The sequence below is a fragment of the Hyperolius riggenbachi genome, chromosome 10 (genome assembly GCF_040937935.1).
Source record: "Hyperolius riggenbachi isolate aHypRig1 chromosome 10, aHypRig1.pri, whole genome shotgun sequence".
Classification (NCBI taxonomy): domain Eukaryota; kingdom Metazoa; phylum Chordata; class Amphibia; order Anura; family Hyperoliidae; genus Hyperolius; species Hyperolius riggenbachi.
This window is the reverse complement of record NC_090655.1, coordinates 146,529,096-146,551,465: the sequence shown is the minus strand read 5'-3', so window position 1 is coordinate 146,551,465 and position 22,370 is coordinate 146,529,096. Positions and strand designations below refer to the sequence as shown.

Genomic DNA, 22,370 nt, shown 5'->3' with positions numbered 1-22,370 from the left:
TGGTAGAAATGGTGGTCAGTGGGCAAAGTATCCTGGGTAGGACAGTATGCTTGCCTGAAGAGGTGAGTTTTCAGATTGCGCCTGAAAAAAAGAGTAAGAGTGGGTGAGTGGCAGATGAGGCGGTGAGAGGTATCAAGAGAAGTCTTGTAAGCGGGAGTGAGAAGAAGTGACCAGGGAAGAAGGCAGAAGGATATTGTTAGCAGAGCACAGATTGCATGTACAATGGTATCTGGAAATAAGTTGACTTACGACACACACACACACACGTCGGATTTGTCCAAACGACCAAGCATTTGGACGTTTAAAGCGGATCCGTCAAAACCCAGTCTTATCAGCTGAACAACCGACTGTACACACGCCCGATTTGACGACCAAACGACTGGTCGTTTGGAAAAATCCGACGTGTGTACGAGCCTTTAGATAGGAAGGAGCTATGTTGTGGAGAGCTTTGTAGGCGAGAGTAAGGATCAGAATGCTTGTAAGTTTTGGGTCCTGATTCCAATGGACTGACAGATCTGTGTGGCTACAAAAAACGCATCCGAATTCCTCTGCCATGGCAATGGGGATTCGGAGGCGCTTTGCAAAAAACAAACAAACACGTGGTGGATGCCTTATTTCTTTTCCCATACACAAATCAAAAGCAGCCTATTGATTTTAATAGGCTGTCATTTGCGTTCCATTTTTGTATGTGGAAAATGGAGCGATTTGGCCCTAATGAAAATGGAACCTTATGAAGAAAATAAGCACAATCGCATATAGGATCACAAGCCTGTGGTATATTTATTTAGTTTTGACATTACACAGAGCTTTACAAAGAATATTTAACAGGATAGCAGGAGGCTAAAAGGCTCCAGGGCACTTTCACACATACCAAAGCATATTGGTATATTGACTGACTTCTCCCAAAATTATCCTTGGTCCTTGATCGTGATATTCGACTAATGTAGCCCCCAAAACACAAAATGAGGTGGCAAATCAACATTGAACATTGAGGATCTCAAGGCTTGTGCTTGCGAAATAAATAAAATAGGAAAGGAAGAAGAAAACAGTTGGAAAAGGATAGTCGAAAAATGGAAGTTAAAATAATGACAGTTGGAAAATAATGGCAGTCGAAAAACAGTTGAAATTTGGCTGTTGGAGAATGACAGTTGAGAAATTGCAGTTTAAAAATTTGACAGTTGGAAAATGGCAGTTAAAATTTGACAGTTGGAAAATGGCAGTTAAAATTTGACAGTTGGAAAATGGCAGTTAAAATTTGACAGTTGGAAAATGGCAGTTAAAATTTGACAGTTGGAAAACGGCAGTTAAAATTTGACAGTTGGAAAACGGCAGTTAAAATTTGACAGTTGGAAAACGGCAGTTAAAATTTGACAGTTGGAAAGTGGCAGTTAAAATTTGACAGTTGGAAAATGGCAGTTAAAATTTGACAGTTGGAAAATGGCAGTTGGAAAATGACAGTTAAAAAATGACAGTTAAAATTTTAACTGCCATTTTCCAACTGCCAATTTTTAACTGTCATTTTCCAACTGTCATTTTCCAACTGCCATTTTCCAACTGCCATTTTCCAACTGCCATTTTCCAACTGCCATTTTCCAACTGCCATTTTCCAACTGTCATTTTCCAACTGCCATTTTCCAACTGCCATTTTCCAACTGCCATTTTCCAACTGTCATTTTCCAACTGTCATTTTCCAACTGTCATTTTCCAACTGCCCTTTTCTAACTGCCCTTTTCTAACTGTCTTATTTAAACTGTCATTTTCCAACTGTCAAATTTCAACTGTTTAAAAGGACCACTACAGTGAAAAAAAGTGAGTAGTTGAAGGAAGTGAGAGGCATATTGAGGCTGCCGTATTTATTTCCTTTTAAGCAATGCCAGTTACCTGGCTATCATGCTGATCCTCTGCCTCTAATACTTTTAGCCACAGCTCCTGAACAAGCACATGCAGATCAGGTGTTTCTGACATTGTCAGATCTGACAAGATTAGCTGCATGCTTGTTTCTGGTGTGATTCAGACACTTCTGCAGAGACATAGATCAGCAGGGCTGCCAGTCAACTCATATAGTTTAACCACTTAAGGACCACAGTCTTTTCGCCCCTTAAGGACCAGAGCCTTTTTCTCCATTCAGACCACTGCAGATTTCACGGTTTATTGCTCGGGCATACAACCTACCACCTAAATGAATTTTACTTCTTTTTCTTGTCACTAATACAGCTTTCTTTTGGTGCTATTTGATTGCTGCTGCAAGTTTTATTTTTTATTAGATTCATCAAAAAAGACATGAATTTTGTCAAAAAAAAAATTTTTTTTTTTTTTACTTTCTGTGCTGACATTTTTCAAATAAAGTAAAATTTCCAGGGCTGTGGAGTCGGTCCAAAAATCCACCGACTCCGACTCCTCAGTTTAGGATTCTACCGACTCCGACTCCTCTAATTTGCATATTACAATTTTGTTGATTAAAAGTATGTAACGAGAAATTCGTCTCTTAACTGCCAACGCTTAGGAATTTTACACGTCAACTGAAGTGAGAAGGATATGTAGACTACTATATTTATTCCCTTTAGACTAAAACTAGACCTTGGTAAGAGTACTTACATCTATCAGGTCCTAGGCAATGTAACTGTGGGTGCATGTAAGAAAGATGTGCAGGTGCTCGCAGGACGAGGAGATTCTTCCTCTATTACACATTATTCATGTACAATCTGAACATGGATCAGACCCTAGGCAATGTAACTGTGGGTACATGTAAGAATGATGTGCAGGTACGCTGCAGGGGAATGAGGAGATTCTTCCTCTATTACACATTCTTCATGCACAATCTGTACCAGGTTTATGGGTGACAGACAACACCTCTCTGTTCAATGTGCACAACATTCTCAGTGGATTCCCTGAAGCTCTGTGGGGAGTGCATATGTAGAGTATAGTACTACTGTGTAACAAAGTAAACCTGAGACAGATGAAATTAAAGTTTTATACATACTTGGGGCTTCCTTAAGCCCCCTTCAGGCTAATCAGTCCCTCGCTGTCCTCCTCCACCACCTGCATCTTCTGCTATGAGTCAAGGTACTTGAGCCAGTCTGGCATAGTGCGCATGCACACACTCTGCCGCCGGAAGCGTACTACACCTGCGCAGCACTATTGCGCAGGTGCAGAATGTTCCTGGCTGTGGGAGCGGCACGTGGCTGGACTGCACTGACTGGCTGAATTACCAGGACTCATAGCAGAAGATCCAGGTGGTGGAGGAGGACAGCGAGGGACTGATTGGCCTGAAGGGGGCTAGAGGAAGCCCCAGGTATGTATAAAAAAAAGAAAAAAAAAAAACTACTTTTCATTCGTCTCAGGTACCCTTTAATTTGTAGTCATTAAACCAAATTTTAACAACATATCAAATTATTTGATTTCATGAGCAAAGGGAGTGACTACATTTGCATGAATCAGCATCAATGCAGAATTATTTCCATCTCATTGACCATCTCTATTAGTGACACAGCTCCACATCAGGCTTTATACTTACAGCATATATGTTATTTAGTATATATAAGAGATTCCTGTGTACATATCATATATACAGTCACAATCAGATGTGTATATCTGACTTTAAAAAAACTGGGGACTGCTTTATTGAAGCAGCACAACTAACTAATTTTGATTGGTTTATTTCATTTTTGTGGACTGAGCACAGCTATTACTGTATATATACTGTATATACATTATTTTTAAGGACTATCTGAGAAATAGAACATCATATTTTCTATTTTAATTACAGTTACAAATTCATTAGGAGTCGGTGCATTTTTTCCCGACTCCCGGCACCCCAAATTGCTCCGACTCAGACTCCACAGCCCTGAAAATTTCTGTATACATTTTTGTCCAAATTTATTGTGCTTCAGGTCTTTGATAGAAAAAAAAAAAAGTCCATTCAGTGTATATTTATTGGTTTGGGTAAAAGTTATAGCGTTTACAAACTATGGTGCCAAAAGTGAATTTTCCCATTTTGAAGCATCTCTGACTTTTCTGAACACCTGTCAGGTTTCATGAGGTGCTAAAATTCCAGGATAGTATAAATACCCCCCAAATGACCCCATTTTGGAAAGAAGACATCCCAAAGAAGTATTCACTGAGGGGCATGGTGAGTTCATAGAAGATTTTATTTTTTGTCACAAGTTAGCGGAAAATGACACTGACAAAAAAAAAAAAAAAAAAAAATAAAGAGCTTCCATTTCTTCTAACTTGCAACAAAAAAAATGAAATCTGCCACGGACTCACTATGCTCCTCTCTGAATACCTTGAAGTGTATACTTTCCAAATTGAGGTCATTTGTGGGGTGTGTTTACTGTCCTGGCATTTTGGGGGTTCCTAATTGTAAGCACCCCTGTAAAGCCTAAAGGTGCTCATTGGACTTTGGGCCCCTTAGCGCAGTTAGGCTACAAAAAAGTGCCACACGTGTTATTGCCGTACTCAGAAGTAGTATAATGTGTTTTGGTGTGTATTTTTACACATACCCATGCTGGGTGGGAGTAATATCTCTGTAAATGACAATTTTTTGAAATTTTTTTTTTTTTTTTTTTTTTTTTACACACAATTGTCCATTTACAGAGATATTTCTCCCACTCAGCATGGGTATGTGTAAAAATACACCCCAAAACACATTGTACTACTTCTTCTGAGTACGGCGATACCACATGTGATACTTTTTTGCAGCCTAGGTGTGCTAAAGGGCCTAACGTCCTATTCACAGGTCATTTTGAGGCATTTGGATTCAAGACTACTCCTCACGGTTTAGGGCCCCTAAAATGCCAGGGCAGTATAGGAACCCCACAAGTGACCCCATTTTAGAAAGAAGACACCCCAAGGTATTCTGTTAGGAGTATGGTGAGTTCATAGAAGATTTTTTTTTTTGTCATAAGTTAGTGAAAAATGACAATTTGTAAAAAAAAAACAAAAATCAATTTCCGCTAACTTTTGACAAAAAATAAAATCTTCTATGAACTCGTCATACACCTAACAGAATACCTTGGGGTGTCTTTTCTAAAAAGGAGTCACTTGTGGGGTTCCTATACTGGAATTTTACGGGCCTAAAACTGTGAGTAGTCTGGAAACCAAATGTCTCAAAATGACTGTTCAGGGGTATAAGCATCTGCAAATTTTGATGACAGGTGGTCTATGAGGGGGCGAATTTTGTGGAACCGGTCATTAGCAGGGTGGCCTCTTAGATGGCAGGTTGTATTGGGCCTGATCTGATGGATAGGAGTGCTGGGGGGGGGGGGGGGGTGACAGGAGGTGATTGATGGGTGTCTCAGGGGGTGGTTAGAGGGGAAAATAGATGCAATCAATGCACTGTGATCGGAAGGGGGTCTGAAGGTTTGGCCGAGTGATCAGGAGCCCACATGGGGCAAATTAGGGCCTGATCTGATGGGTAGGTGTGCTAGGGGGTGACAGGTGGTGACAGGAGGTGATTGATGGGTGTCTCAAGTTGTGATTAGAGGGGAGAATAGATGCAAGCAATGCACTGGGGAGGTGATCAGGGCTGGGGTCTGAGGGCGTTCTGAGGGTGTGGGCGGGTGATTAGGTGCCCGCAAGGGGCAGATTAGGGTCTAATCTGATGGTTAACAGTGACAGGTGGTGATAGGGTGTGATTGATGGGTGATTGATGGGTAATTAGTGGGTGTTTAGAGGAGAGAACAGATGTAAACAATGCACTTGGGAGGTGATCTGACGGTGTGGGTGGGTGATCAGATTGCCCGCAAGGGGCAGGTTAGGGGCTGATTGATGGGTGGCAGTGGCGGGGGGTGATTGACAGGTGATCAGTGGGTTAATACAGGTGGGATAGATGCATACAGTACACGTGGGGTGGGGGGTGTCTGGGAAAAATCTAAGGGGTGGGTGGGGGGGGGTGATCAGGAGTCCCCAGGGGGCAGTTTAGGGCATAAAAAAAATAGCGTTGACAGATAGTGACGGAGTGATTGATGGGTGATTAGGGGAGTGATTGGGTGTAAACAGGGGTCTGAGGGGTGGGGGGTGGGGTCTGAGGGGTGGGTGGGGGGGGTCTGAGGGGTGCTGTGGGCGATCAGAGGGAAGAGGGGGCAGGATCAGTGTGTTTGGTGCAGACTAGGGTGGCTGCAGCCTGCCCTGGTGGTCCCTCGGACCACCAGGGCAGGTGGCAGCCTGTATAATACGCTTTGTATACATTACAAAGCGTATTATACGCTTCCTATGCGGCGATCGCCGGGTTAACAACCCGCTGGCGCTTCCGATTGGCCGGCGGGTTGACGACGCGGGTGGGCGGAGCCTATTGCCGGAGGATGCGCGCGCATAACAGCGCGTGACCCCCGGCCAGCAGCCACAAGAGGACCCGCCGCCGATGGGCGTATTGCGGTTGTTTAGGCCCAGCCATTTCCGCCGCCCATCGGCTGTAGGCGGTCCTCAAGTGGTTAGAAGGAAATTAATATAGCAGCCACCGTATTCTTCTCACTTAAAAGGAGTTCTTTTGCAGCCTAAGAATCAAACAAGCTGACACTTACCTGGACTTCTATCGGCCCCCTGCAGCGGTAATGTCCCACGCCGTCCTCTTCTGATGCTCCGTTCCCCACCGCCGGTCCCAGTGTAATCACACGAGTTATTACACTGCGGCTATGCAGTAAGCTCCCGATGACGCGAGCAGGAGCTAACGTTATTCGTCTGTTTAGACAAATATTAAACTGGGACCGGCGGCGGGAAATAGAGCATCAGAGGATGACGGCACGGGACATTACAGCTGCAGGGGGCAGATAGAAGCCCCAGATAAGTGTCAGCTTGTTTGATTGAGTTTTAGAATCCCACAGAAACTCTTTAACCACTTGCCGACCGGCCACAGCCGATGGGCGGCAGCAAAGTGGCCCGCAGAATGACCGCAATACGCCAATTGGCAGCGACTCGTTCTGCTCTGTCCCACCCGCGACGTCAACCCGCCGGCCATTCGGAAGCGCCAGCGGGTTGTTAACCCCCGATCTGCAGCAATACAAACGTGTAATATGTTTTGTATTGTATACAAAGCATATTATACAGGCTGCCGCCTGCCCTGGTGGTCCCAGTGATCGAGGGACCACCAGGGCAGGCTGCAGCCCTCCCTGTGCGCACCCAATCACACTGATCTGCCCCCCCCCCCCCCATGCCCTCTGATCGCCCACAGGACTCCTCAGACCCCCCCCCCCCCCCCCTGCCCACCCCCCAGACCCCTGTTTGCACCCAATCACCAATCACTCCCTGTCACTATCTGTCAACGCTATTTTTTTTAGGTTAGGTCCTAACTGCCCCCTGGGGGTTCCTGATCACCCCCCAGATCCTCCCCAGACACCCCCCCCCACTGTGTATTGTATACATCTATTCTTTCCTGTAATCACTCACTAAATTGTCACTGAGACCAACCGTTATGCTACACAAAACGCAACCGCCAATCCAAGAAGCTACCATGCCCAGCCTTTTCGGTGGAAATCACTCCAAGTTTCCGAACGTAACATTTTTTGGGGTCTTCTCCTTAACATGGGTCTAGCCAAAAAGAATGTATTGCGGTCTTATTGGTCTACGCACCCAATACATCACATGCCCATGTTCTCTGCTGCCATGTCCAGGTCACGATTTGAGAACATCCTGCGCTTCCTGCACTTCAGTGCCAATACAACCTGTCATCTAAGAGGTCACCCTGCTTATGACCGGTTTCACAAAATTCGGCCCCTCATAGACCACCTGTCATCAAAATTTGCAGAAGCTTATACCCCTGAACAGGCATTTTGAAGCATTTGGTTTCCAGACTACTCCTCACGGTTTTGGGCCCCTAAAATGCCAGGGCAGTATAGGAACCCCACCAAGTGACCCCATTTTAGAAAGAAGACACCCCAAGATATTCCTTTAGTTGTATGATGAGTTCATAGAATATTTTATTTTTGTCACAAGTTAGTAGAAAATGACACTTTGTGAAAAAAAAAATACTAAAAATCAATTTCCGCTAACTTGTGACAAAAAAAAATCTTCTATGAGCTCACCATACTCCTAACGGAATACCTTGGGGTGTCTTCTTTCTAAAATGGGGTCACTTGTGGGGTTCCTATACTGAAATGTACAATTAACAGACTGCGCTGAATTGGTACTGATATCTTTAACCAGCTGAGCGGTCTGGACGAGCTCAGCTCGTCCAACACCGCCAGCGGCTGCCGCTCAGGCCCTGCTGGGCCGATTTTAATGAAATAAAAAGCAGCACACGCAGCCGGCACTTTGCCAGCCGCGTGTGCTGCCTGATCGCCGCCGCTCTGCGGCGATTCGCCGCGAGCAGCGGCGAAAGAGGGTCCCCCCAGCCGCCTGAGCCCAGCGTAGCCGGAACAAAAAGTTCCGGCCAGCGCTAAGGGCTGGATCGGAGGCGGCTGACGTCACGACGTCGGCTGACGTCGATGACGTCACTCCGCTCGTCGCTATGGCGACGATATAAGCAAAACAAGGAAGGCCGCTCATTGCGGCCTTCCTTGTTTATTCTGGGCGCCGGAGGCGATCGGAAGATCGCCTCCGGAGCGCCCTCTAGTGGGCTTTCATGCAGCCAACTTTCAGTTGGCTGCATGAAATAGTTTTTTTTTTATTTAAAAAAAACCCTCCCGCAGCCACCCTGGCGATTTAATCAGAACGCCAGGGTGGTTAATTAGTAAAAAGCTAGTGTTAATCAGGGATAATATCCCGCAAAAAGTCCATAAAAACAAAATAAAATAGCTTGATAAAATAGCTTGGTGCTATTGCTTGATAGAATAGGGATGGGTTTCCTCCTGTGAGTAGTGGTGTCCCAAGATAGGTATGTCACATTAATTGGTTGTTGGTGTTGCTAAATACTGATTTTGCAGCCTGCTGCTGGAGTCTTACAGACTCACTTGGGGGTAAAGTGTCTCGTGCCTGTAAGATGCAGTTTTGTGGCAAGTGGTGAGTATAGTTAGCGGAAAATGACACTTAGCGGAAATAGATTTTTATTGTTTTTTTTCACAAAGTGTCATTTTCCGCTAACTTGTGACAAAAAATAAAATCTTCTATAAGCTCACCATACTCCTAACAGAATACCTTGGGGTGTCTTCTTTCTAAAATGGGGTAATTTGTGGGGTTCCTATACTGCCCTGGCATTTTAGGGGCCCTAAAGCGTGAGGAGTAGTCTAGAAACCAAATGCCTCAAAATGACCTGTGAAATCCTTAAGGCACTCATAGGACATTGGGCCCCTTAGCACAATTAGGCTACAAAAAAGTGTTACACGTGGTATCGCCGTACTCAGGAGAAGTAGTATAACGTATTTTGGGGTGTATTTTTACACATGTCCATGCTGGGTGGGAGAAATCTCTCTGTAAATGGACAATTGTGTGTAAAAAAAAAAAAAAATCTGAAAAATCTCATTTAGAGATATTTCTCCCACCCAGCAAGGGTATGTGTAAAAATACACACCAAAACACATTATACTACTTTTCCTATAGAGTACAGCGAAAGCACACGTGTGACCCCTTTTTCCAGCCTAGGTGCGCTAAGGGGCCCAACGCCCTATGAGCACCTTTAGGCTTTACAGGGGTGCTTACAATTTAGCACCCCCCAAAATGCCAGGACAGTGAACACACCCCACAAATGACCCCATTTTGGAAAGTAGACACCCCAAGGTATTCAGAGAGGGCTATGGTGAGTCCGTGGCAGATTTTTTTTTTTTTTTTTTGTCACAAGTTAGCAGAAATGAAAACTTTTGTTTTATTTTTGTTTCAAAGTGTCATTTTCCGCTAACTTGTGACAAAAAATAAAATCTTCTATGAACTCACCATGCCTCTCAGTGAATACTTTGGGATGTCTTCTTTCCAAAATGGGGTCATTTGGGGGGTATTTATACCATCCTGGAATTTTAGCACCTCATGAAACCTGACAGGTGTTCAGAAAAGTCAGAGATGCTTCAAAATGGGAAAATTCACTTTTGGCACCATAGTTTGTAAACGCTATAACTTTTACCCAAACCAATAAATATACACTTATTGGATTTTTTTTTTATCAAAGACATGTAGCAGAATAAATTTAGACAAAAACGTATATAGAAATTTTACTTTATTTGAAAAATGTCAGCACAGAAAGTTTAAAAAATATTTTTTTTGACAAAATTCATGGTTTTTTTGATGAATATATTAAAAATTAAAAATCACAGCAGCAATCAAATAGCACCAAAAGAAAGCTGTATTAGTGACAAGAAAAGGAGGGAAAATTCATTTAGATGGTAGGTTGTATGACCGAGCAATAAACCGTGAAAGCTGCAGTGGTCTGAATGGAAAAAAAGGCTCTGGTCCTTAACCTTCGTGGCGGTGTAAGATGCGCAGGAGGTTTTCTCAGGTCCTGCTGGACCGATTCGCGTAATTTTTTTTTTTGCTGGACGCAGCTAGCACTTTGCTAGCTGCGTCAGCATACTGATCGCCGCCATCCGTCGCGCCGTGCCGCCCCCCCCCCCCCCCCCGACCCGGTGCGCTGCCTGGCCAATCAGTGCCAGGCAGCGCTGAGGGGTGGGCCGGGACTCCCAATGACGTCACAACGTCATCCCGCCCCGTCGCCATGGCGACGGGGGAAGCCCTCTAGGAAATCCCGTTCTTTGATTTCCTGATCGGAGATCGCTGAAGGCGATCGAAGCGGGCGGGGGATGCCGCTGAGCAGCGGCTATCATGTAGCGAGCCCTACTGCCAGGAGGGTTAAGGGGTAGAAAGACTGTGGTCCTCAAGTGGTTAAAGAAGACCTAAACTCAAGCACTGCAGTCAAGGAAAACAAATACTACTGCGCATGCGCACACACCGACAAGGAGAACTTTGGGGCTCCCAGAGCTGAATCCTTTCTACTGTGGAGGAAGGGGGAAACCTCTTTAGGATAGAAAGGCCTCCCCTTCCCTGAGGTAAGTACCCCTCGGGGCACTTTTTTCTTACAGGTACACTTTAAGAAAAGAAGAGGGCATATGGGAGGGTAAAAGTAGGAGGCATTGGTGGGGAAAACTACTACCATTAGATTGCAAGCCTACATATTGTCAGTATTGGCAATCTGTAGATAGATTGCCAATTCTCTTTCCCCTCCCCCGCATACATATCAACTGCCCGGCAGGAGATTGGGTGCAGTATACAGCTGGTATATGGCTATTGCTGAAAGCCGAATTTCAGTGTTTTAAAAGCAACTTCAACACTGTCTTCTGATGGCGCCAAAGTTACTGACTGTGCGCCGTTATAGCCGTAATTCCTATTTCGGCCTATGATGGCGCCGGCTGCGCCCAAATCTCCTGCAATGTTATTACAGTACAGTGCTCCCCCCCCCCCCCCCCCCTGCGCATAATTATAAGTAGCCTAGTCCCACCTTCAGAGAGCTGAGAGCTAGGCAGTAACTCACCATAAAGTTCGGCTTCCCTTGCTCACTCACAGCAAGCTGTGCTGCCCTGCGGAATAGTTCACACCTCAGATCATTGGTAAGCCAGCAGCAGAGAAGTGACAGTCAAACGGTGCATGGTGACGGTGTGTATACTTCAAATACAGGAAGTGAGCAGTGATGTCACTTTCTGTATCTGCACCATTACTGTGCACCATTTGCCCACTGATCTGAGGAAACTGGTGTGTACCACCTGGCCAACAGCAAAGTACCACCGGTGGTACGCGTACCACAGGTTGAAAAGCCTTGGAATAGAGGATACTTGGCAAGCACCCTGTGTTGTTGGACAAGCGGTCGGAGGCATTCTTTCTTTATTCTGTAAAGTACACTTCAATAAACAACGAACGTGTTTGAAAATATTCACTCATGCTTGTTATCAGTGTTTTACCTTGTGTTTCATATGGAGGTAAGGTGGGCTGTAAATCCTTATTGCAAAAGTTAGTACGGCAGCATTCAATTGTCCTTCGTACTTGAGCTTTAGGAGAATCCTTTATAAAAAATAAAAAACATTTTTTAAGCATTCCCAAATGGCAACAACCTTTCGGTTTACAGCAACAAGACATAACAATGTTAGGTTTGTTTTGGATAAAATCTGAGTAAAATGCTTTAAAAACACAGCTAAATCCATTGAAGGAACAGATATGAAAACACCATCTAAATGCTTAGTAATCTTTGTGAAATAAGCTTTCTGCAGGTCCTGTCTTGATATTCCGATCACATGACCCATGGTGAGGCTACTCTTGGTTTCTGGATTGCATCATTTTCACAATTCAGGGGCACAGTTGCAGAAGCAGAGCAGAAAGAAGCTGCCTCTAGGCTCCTGAGCAAGCATTCTACAAGTGATTTATTTGACATCAGCTAATAAAGGAGCTTCTACAAAGCTATAAAACAAGCTCTGCAACTGCGAGCCTACACAGACCTAGAAATGTAACCCCTGATCTGAGGCATTAGAACTCTGGGAAGAATGCTTAAAAATGTGTCAAGCAAAGGTAACATATGTTACCACCCTCTCCTACCTCTCTGTTTCTCTATTTAAAACAGTGAGCTTTGTTTTGTTACCACATTATAATGCAAGGCTTGGTTCACATGGTCAGCTGAGCATCAATGTAAGAACAGTTTGTCCACTGCTCTGTTGAACCTTCTGGGGTTGGTGGGCAGCTCTTTGTAATGCATGTAGTTCTGACCAACTGTCAAGAGCTTACATGCAACTACTGTCATACAAAGTGCAGTTAAAGAGCAACTGTAACCAAGGATTGAACTTCATCCCAATCAGTATGCGATGCCGCTTTTCCCACAAGAAATCTTTATCTTTTCTCAAACGGATCATCAGTGGGCTCTGCATGGCTGATATTGTGGTGAAACCCCTCCTAGTTTTTTGACATCACACTGTGTGAGCCTTGTTGCATTATGGGAAATAACAGCTGTTTCCAACTACCAAAGAAGCAGCATCTCCTTCCAGACTTCACCTGTCAGCAGTAAAGATACAACAATAATAATATTTTTAAAGCACTTTTCTCCCATAAGACTCAAAGCGCATAGTTATGTCTCAGATCAAGACACGGTTACAGGGTGGACTGTGTTAAAGAGGAAACAGTCAGTGTTCATAAATCCCAGATTAAAGTTTATCGGCAGCCAGTGGAGTGAGCAAAGACGGTTTGTGTTATGTGGCAATGGTGGGGTTGGCCAGTTAACAGCTTTGCGGCAGCATTCTGTACTAATTGCAGGCGATGCAGGTCTTTGTTTGAAAGGCCTGTATAGAGAACATTGCAGTAGTTCAGCTGTGATATGATAAAGGCATGAACTAGGGTTGGAAGATCCGTTGGAGGTATAAGGTATTTAATCCTTGCAATATTCCTTAGGTGAAAGAAGGAATGTTTCACAACAGCTGAGATTTGATTCCTGATGCTTACCGTATTTTCCGGACTATAAGACGCACCTAGGTTTAGAGGACAAAAACCAGGAAAAAAAATTATACTAAACCTGGTGAATCTATAGTGCTGGGGTGTCTTGTAGACCACCTTCCCCCAAGCCGTCCCTGTCTAAGCTTCAGTGCCCAGCTACACTAACCCCTGCTGTCCCCGACAGCTAGACCAAGTACCCTACACTAATCCTTGATGCCCCACCATTTGCTACACTACATACTACACTAACCCACCCCCACTGCCCCACCAGTAACCTTGCTCTACACCACACTAGTCCCTGATGCCCCCACCAGTTACTATACTACCCCACCCCTGCTGCCCCACCATTTACACTACACTACATTAAACTAACTCAAAAAAAGAAGAGACAAACTTGGCAAGCACTTCAGGATAAAAACCTGTCACCACTTTATTCACATAATAGGCTTCAAAGTCACTGCTATGCATCAAGCACCTTGTGACAATACACTCTGATCTTCAGACCATACACTTCGAAACATGCCCATTATTCAGCATCAGCATAAGCAAAGCAGATTGCAAAGCACATGACATGCAGGGAGCGTAGACTTATGCAGTGCAGGCTATACTTGCGTGACCCCTATGGTGGCAGATGTGGATCTGGATGGAAGCACTGATGCTCAGGGATTCTCCAGGGTGACTGCCCTTACAGCCGTTTCGCCCTAGCTATCGGTGGGCCTCATCAGAGGGGCGGTGTTGCACTATCTGGGTCCCGGTGTTTTGTTGGCTCCTCCGGCTTTTACGTCCGGTATCGGCGCATCGTGGGTTGCTGGTGTGTCGTGTCAGCGTCTTCCGCCTTTATGGCGTCACGCCGTACACGCTCACCTCCTCATTAAACTAACCCCTGCCTCCCCAGAAACTACACTTACTAAACATTACAATTACAAAGTGGATGATCTCACCTATCAGGTCCTTTCCAGCTATTGTGGTGATCCTGATGATGGGCTCCTTAGTGCCGGCCACTCCAACAGCAGCGGGATCCAGGCATCTCAGCATACTGGTGGCTGTCCTTCAAACTCCCTGGGCTTGCAGCAGCTGCACTGAAGAGGGGCGATCCTGGCAGCTGTGTCCTCCATTCCCTGCACTGAAGAGAGCGATCGCGGCGGTGGCTGTCCTCCATTCCCTGCACTTGCGGCAGCTTGATAGAAGGGGCAATCCCGGCTGTGGCTACAGCGGCTGTAACGAGTACCAATGCCTACTTCCTTGTTTACTGGCGCCTCCTCATGACGTGTGACGCACATGTGGCAGCATCATGAGGAGGCGCCAGTAAACAAGGAAGTAGGCATCGGTACTCGTTACCTCTTCTATCAAGCTGCCGCAAGTGCAGGGAATGGAGGACAGCCGCCGCCGCGATCGCCCCTCTTCAGTGCAGGGAATGGAAGACAGCCGCCGCCGCGATCGCCCCTCTTCAGTGCAGGGAATGGAAGACAGCCGCCGCCGCGACCGCCCCTCTTCAGTGCAGGGAATGGAGGACAGCCGCTGCCGCGATCCCCCCTCTTCAGTGCAGGGAATGGAGGACAGCCGCCGCGATCGCCCCTCTTCAGTGCAGGGAATGGAGGACAGCCGCCGCCGCGATCACCCCTCTTCAGTGCAGGGAATAGAGGACAGTCGCCGCCGCGATCGCCCCTCTTCAGTGCAGGGAATGGAGGACAGCCGCCGCCGCGATCGCCACTCTTCAGTGCAGGTTAAAGAGGACAGCCGCCGTGATCGCCCGAGACTGAGGCGCCAGGTGTTACCCGGACCTTTACTGTTGTATGCTCCTATGTTATATTGCCTGAGGAAGCAGGTTTACACCTGTGAAACGCGTTGCGACCCCCTAGGAGTATGCCAATAAAATGTATTTAGATTTGAACTGACAGTTTATAGTGTCTGCTTGCAGGAGGTAAGTCCACCGCTGCCTCCAAAGCACTTTTAAACATTTTATTACCTGATTTTATCCTGCTGGCGCCTCTGTTCTTTCTACATAATATTAATTATCCACCCTTTTTTCCTGTCTACAGAGAGCGACTTCTTATTCCTGAGTGGGGACAGGATAATCTCCTCACCTGCCTATACAGTGGTTGCCTGGAGGTAACCCTGTCTTGTGAGTATATATATTGTACTCTTTACATATATCCATTTTTGCAGTACTTACTACACTATATTGGGCTCTCGGTTTCCCTCTTCTGTATCTGCTGTATACATGGAGGAAACAAAGAACTTTATTCTATTTACTGGTTTTTGGACTGTAAGACTCACTTTTTTCTCTCCTAAAAGTGGGAGGAGGACATAAGGGGGACAGAGGAGGCACAAGGGGGCATAATCCACAAGATGCCCCTTCACAATTGATGCACCAGGTATATATTATATAGAATAAATAAATATAAATAAATATAAATAAATAAAATATAATATATATATATATTATATAAAAATAGATATATAAATATATATATATATATGTGTATACATATACAGTGGTGTGAAAAACTATTTGCCCCCTTCCTGATTTCTTATTCTTTTGCATGTTTGTCACACTTAAATGTTTCTGCTCATCAAAAACCGTTAACTATTAGTCAAAGATAACATAATTTAACACAAAATGCAGTTTTAAATGATGGTTTTTATTATTTAGTGAGAAAAAAAACCTCCAAATCTACATGGCCCTGTGTGAAAAAGTGATTGCCCCCCTTGTTAAAAAATAACTTAACTGTGGTTTATCACACCTGAGTTCAATTTATGTGGTCACCTCCAGGCCTAATTACTGCCACACCTGTTTCAATCAAGAAATCACTTAAATAGGAGCTATCTGACACAGAGAAGTAGACCAAAAGCACCTCAAAAGCTAAACATCATGCCAAGATCCAAAGAAATTCAGGAACAAATGAGAAGAAAAGTACTGTAATTGAGATCTATCAGTCTGGTAAAGGTTATAAAGCCATTTCTAAAGCTTTGGGACTCCAGCAAACCACAGTGAGAGCCATTATCCACAAATGGCAAAAACATGGAACAGTGATGAACCTTCCCAGGAGTGGCCGGTTGACCAAAATTACCCCAAGAGCGCAGAGAAAACTCATCCGAGAGGCCACAAAAGACCCCAGGACAACATCTAAAGAACTGCAGGCCTCACTTGCCTCAATTAAGGTCAGTGTTCACGACTCCACCATAAGAATGAGACTGGGCAAAACGGCCTGCATAGCAGATATCCAAGGCGCAAACCACTTTTAAGCAAAAAGAACATTAAGGCTCGTCTCAATTATGCTAAAAAAACATCTCAATGATTGCCAAGACTTTTGGGAAAATAAATACCTTGTGGACCGACGAGACAAAAATTGAACATTTTGGAAGGTGCGTGCCCCGTTACATCTGGCGTAGAAGTAACACAGCATTTCAGCAAAAGAACATCATACCAACAGTAAAATATGGTGGTGGTAGTGTGATGGTCTGGGGTTGTTTTGCTGCTTCAGGACCTGGAAGGCTTGTTGTGATAGATGGAACCATGAATTCTACTGTCTACCAAAAAATGCTGAAGGAGAATGTCCGGTCATCTGTCAATTCAAGCTGAAGCGATCTTGGGTGCTGCAGCAGGACAATGACCCAAAACACACCAGCAAATCCACCTCTGAATGGCTGAAGAAAAACAAAATGAAGTCTTTGGAGTGGCCTAGTCAAAGTCCTGACCCGAATCCTATTGAGATGTTGTGGCATGACCTTAAAAAGGCGGTTCATGCTAGAAAACCCTCAAATAAAGCTGAATTACAATAATTCTGCAAAGATGAGTGGGCCAAAATTCCTCCAGAGCGCTGTAACAGACTCGTTGCAAGTTATCGCAAACGCTTGATTGCAGTTATTGCTGCAAAGGGTGGCCCAACCAGTTATTAGGTTATTAGGTAATAAAAACCATCATTTAAAACTGCATTTTGTGTTCAATTATGTTATCTTTGACAAATAGTTAACGTTTTTTTATGTGCAGAAACACTTAAGTGTGACAAACATGCAAAAGAATAAGAAATCAGGAAGGGGGCAAATAGTTTTTCACACCACTGTATATATATATATATATATATATATATATATATATATATATAGATAGATAGATAGATAGATAGATAGATAGATAGATAGATAGATAGATACACACACACAGTGATGTGAAAAACTATTTGCCCCCTTCCTGATTTCTTATTCTTTTCATGTTTGTCACACTGAAATGTTATGTTTCTGCTCATCAAAAATCGTTAACTATTAGTCAAAGATAACATAATTGAACACAAAATGCAGTTTTAAATGATGTTTTTTTTATTATTTAGTGAGGAAAAAAAACCTCAAAACCTACATGGTCCTGTGTGAAAAAGAAATTGCCCCCTGAACCTAATAACTGGTTGGGCCACCCTTCGCAGCAATAACTGCAATCAAGCGTTTGCGATAACTTGCAATGAGTCTTTTACAGCGCTCTGGAGGAATTTTGGCCCACTCATCTTTGCAGAATTGTTGTAATTCAGCTTTATTTGAGGGTTTTCTAGCATGAACCACCTTTTTAAGGTCATGCCACAACATCTCAATAGGATTCAGGTCAGGACTTTGACTAGGCCACTCCAAAGTCTTCATTTTGTTTTTCTTCAGCCATTCAGAGGTGGATTTGCTGGTGTGTTTTGGGTCATTGTTCTGCTGCAGCACCCAAGATCGCTTCAGCTTGAGTTGACGAACAGATGGCCGGACATTTTCCTTCAGGATTTTTTGGTAGACAGTAAAATTCATGGTTCCATCTATCACAGCAAGCCTTCCAGGTCCTGAAGCAGCAAAACAACCCCAGTCCATCACACTACCACCACCATATTTTACTGTTGGTATGATGTTCTTTTGCTGAAATGCTGTGTTACTTCTACGCCAGATGTAACGGGACATGCACCTTCCAAAAAGTTCAACTTTTGTCTCGTCGGTCCACAAGGTATTTTCCCAAAAGTCTTGGCAATCATTGAGATGTTTTTTTAGCAACATTGAGACGAGCCTTAAACCCCCCCCCCCCGGCGGTATGACTCCCGCGGCAGCGCAGGAGGTTTTTTTTCACTTTTTTTTATTTTTTAGCATGTAGCTAGCCTAGCGCCGGGCAGCGGCGCATCGGCGGCGGCGATCAGACCAAACACGAAGCTTTGAAAAAAAAAAATTATGTAAATCGGCCCAGCAGGGCCTGAGCGGCACCCTCCGGCGGCTTACCCCGTGTCACACACGGGGTTACCGCCAAGGAGGTTAATGTTCTTTTTGCTTAAAAGTGGTTTGCGCCTTGGATATCTGCCATGCAGGCCGTTTTTGCCCAGTCTCTTTCTTACGGTGGAGTTGTGAACACTGACCTTAATTGAGGCAAGTGAGGCCTGCGGTTTTTTAGATGTTGTCCTGGGGTCTTTTGTGGCCTCTCGGATGAGTTTTCTCTGCGCTCTTGGGGTAATTTTGGTCGGCCGGCCACTCCTGGGAAGGTTCATCACTGTTCCATGTTTTTGCCATTTGTGGATAATGGCTCTCACTGTGGTTTGCTGGAGTCCCAAAGCTTTAGAAATAGCTTTATAACCTTTACCAGACTGATAGATCTCAATTACTTTTGTTCACATTTGTTCCTGAATTTCTTTGGATCTTGGCATGTCGTCTAGCTTTTGAGGTGCTTTTGGTCTACTTCTCTTTGTCAGATAGCTCCTATTTAAGTGATTTCTTGATTGAAACAGGTGTGGCAGTAATCAGGCCTGGGGGTGACTACAGAAATTGAACTCAGGTGTGATAAACCACAGTTAAGTTATTTTTTAACAAGGGGTGCAATCACTTTTTCACACAGGGCCATGTAGATTTGGAGTTTTTTTCTCACTAAATAATAAAAACCATCATTTAAACCTGCATTTTGTGTTCAATTATGTTATCTTTGACTAATAGTTAACGGTTTTTGATGAGCAGAAACATTTAAGAGTGACAAACATGCAAAAGAATAAGAAATCAGGAAGGGGGCAAATAGTTTTTCACAAATAGTTTTTTTGTCCTCTAAACTTAGGTGCGTCTCATGGTCAGGAGTGTCTTATAGTCCGAAAAATACGGTACCTCTTTAGAAGTACTTCTGATAATTTGTCCTGCAGCCCAATAATATCAGTTCAGTAGTGAGGTGCAAATCTCAGTCCGCTTCAGTGAGCTGCAAATATGCAATCAAAAGACATCGAAGGAGTCTTAGGGCCCATTCACACTTGAAAGCGCAAAACGCCGATGCTTTCCGGCAGCGTTTTGCATGAATGATTTTTCAGCGGAAAAATCACTGAACACTGCAGCGATTTTTCCGCAATCGCGTTTAGCACTTCTATAGCAATGAAACGCGATCGCCAGGAAATCGCCTGAAAATGGTGCAGGCGACGCATTTGCATTTCGTGATTTTGGGTGATTTGCGTAGATTAGTGCAAATCGCCCAACAGCGGGCCCATAGTGTTTAATTACACTACCGCTTTCAAAGGCACTCGTGTTTGAGCATTTTGCCGTAATCGCCGGCAAAACGCTCAAGTGTGAATGGGCCCTTAGGCCTGGAATCACTAGGAGCACTTTTCTGAGTGCTTTGTGATTTGAAAAGCTCTTGCTAATGTAATGCTATGGGTGTGATCCCACTGGAGTGATGCGATTTTATAAAAATCCCCCAATAGCATTGCATTAGCAAGAGCTTTTTCAAATCACTAGCGCTTATAAAAGGCTGCTAGTGGGTTTGAGCCCTCAGTGATTCATATTCATTTTACTGTGTTTAATGTAGAGGAAAAACATTTGATGACAATACCACTTCAACTGTCCCTCAAATGGACAAATGCAGGTGAATCCCTAAGTTACCTTAGCACTGGATCGAATTAACTAGAGACCTTTCTAAATGTCTGACTACAAGGTGGCACTATAAACTAATAGTACCTCGTTTTCATTTTGTTACTTTTATAATTAGGAAAAATAAAAACACTACACATTCTATCTAAATAATGATGGCTTACCTTGCACTGAAAGTCAGAGCCTTCCAGTTTCATACAGCCAGACGTTAAAGTAATTTCACCATGTTCATCTTCCTCAATTATCGCAAAGCAATGCCCATTTGTACTGTAACAAAGAACACATTATAGGCATACACAAAATAGCACAAGTCAGAAACTGTTAAATTACAGCTAATTAAGCACAAGTGCAAACTCCAACTCCATAACCACTGGTTATATTTGCCAGACAACAAGGATCTCAAACCTTACGAATGGATAGGTGCACAGCTGTAGGCAAGCATAGCGACAGGATTGTTTTTTCTTGGGTAGTGTTTGCGCGCCAATACTTTAGTATAGGAGCACTGCAAAATCGCTCCTGAATCAGTGTACAAAGAGACCTCTGTGTAATTTACCAATGAAATAGCTAATCGCAATCTATCTTAAAGAGACTCTGTAACAAAATTTTCAGCCTTATTTATTCTATCCTATAAGTTCCTATACCTGTTCTAATGTGGTCTGGATTACTGCAGCCTTTTCTAGTTGCTCAGTGGCTGTATTATCTCTGTAATATAATATAATCTTCTTTCCTCTGACGGCTTTGTAGGGCTCAGGCAGGAATGTGCTGTCTGCTGTTCTAGGCAGAAGCTATACACACCCTCTCCACGCCCCCTCCAGGCTCTGTGTGAGTCACAGACTGAGCTCCTCTCAGCCTATCACATGCCATGTCTTTTGTTTGTAAACACTGCATAAAACTGGCAATTGCAAGCCAGGATTGTAGCAGGGAGTGGCAGAAACAGCACAGAGGGGGCCCAGGAGAACATATTGAATAGAATGGTATGCTTTTTATTGTAAGAATTTTAGAGTACAGATTCTCTTTAAACTGCAAGCTCTTTAACAAAAAAAATAATTTGCAGAGAGCTTTACATCATAAAAGAGTGGTCCTCAAACTAAGGCCCGTGGGCCGAATGCGGCCCCCCCGAGGCTATTTCACTGGCCCCCAAACACAAAATGTATAACTTGTGGCCCACTGCACCTTTAAATATCAGTGGCCCGCATATAGAATAGCAGTGCTGGCACCACCCATCCACATATTGTAGAAAGTAATTCATTGGCTTCCAATCAAATTCTGCATCAGGTGACACTGCTATCCAACTGGATGGCATGTTGTCACCTGGGTATGCTTCACTGTCTGGTGCACCAAGGTGTACTTCAGGCGCAGAATGACTGAATGGCTGCTGCTGGGAGTTCTCCTCTGGGCATAGATTGGGGGGGAATCAATACCTAGATTCAATGTAATTTTTTTCAACATCATTTTATGTATGTTCCGCCCCCCGGCAGTCTGAAGTATGTTGACCCAAAAAAATTGACTGAAAAAATTTGGGGACCCCTGTCATAAACAGTCTGTATCATCAGACCAGAATGGCATCAATCTGGGAAACCGTAAAAAAGGGCGCAGGTGGCTAGTGGACAAATCAGGCGCCGCCATTCACTCCCATAATAAATATCGTTTACTGGGCGCCGAACAGGAAAAAAGGGCGCCCGAGAATAATAACGTTTTCCAACGGCGCAAGAAGATTTTTAATGTTTTATAACTGCTTGTGATTATTTACGTTTCCTATTTCAATAAAACATTATTTTAAATGTTATCCCTTACTGTTTGTAAAACATTATTATTCACAAAATAAAGCGATCAGTACGTAACGTAAATTGTAATATATTTTATCCCTTACTGTTTCTAAAACATTATTCTACACACAATACAGTGATCACTAAGGAGGGTCTAATGCTGGGAATACACGGTTCGTTTTTGCCTTCGTTTAAACCTTCGTTTCGATTGTGCCTTTTGTCCTTTTCGATCCCGAAATAATCGGTCATACGGTTAATATCACCACCCACGGTTTCGTTTTTTTTTTCGATTCTGATGGTTTCGTTTTTCCAATGATCGAAGGCTGCAAAGAAACGAAACGAAAATCCCTTTTTACAGGGACAGACTAGCATAAACGAATATATAATCGATCTGAACAGCCATCAAGCCTACCAATGACTCGATTAGATGGATAA

At 44.0% G+C, this 22,370-nt stretch overlaps 1 protein-coding gene across 9 annotated transcripts in view; it reads right to left on the bottom strand.

The window, feature by feature from the left end:
* BMPR1A (bone morphogenetic protein receptor type 1A) overlaps window positions 1-22,370 on the bottom strand; it is a 348,175-nt gene that overhangs the window by 173,374 nt on the left and 152,431 nt on the right. For all 9 annotated transcript variants that reach the window (XM_068258612.1, XM_068258616.1, XM_068258613.1 and 6 more), the window contains exons 5-6: window positions 20,334-20,436; window positions 11,811-11,910 (exon numbers count right to left, since the gene is read on the bottom strand). In XM_068258612.1, coding sequence (XP_068114713.1) covers window positions 11,811-11,910; window positions 20,334-20,436 — 203 coding nt within the window. The remainder of the gene's footprint in view (window positions 1-11,810; window positions 11,911-20,333; window positions 20,437-22,370) is intronic.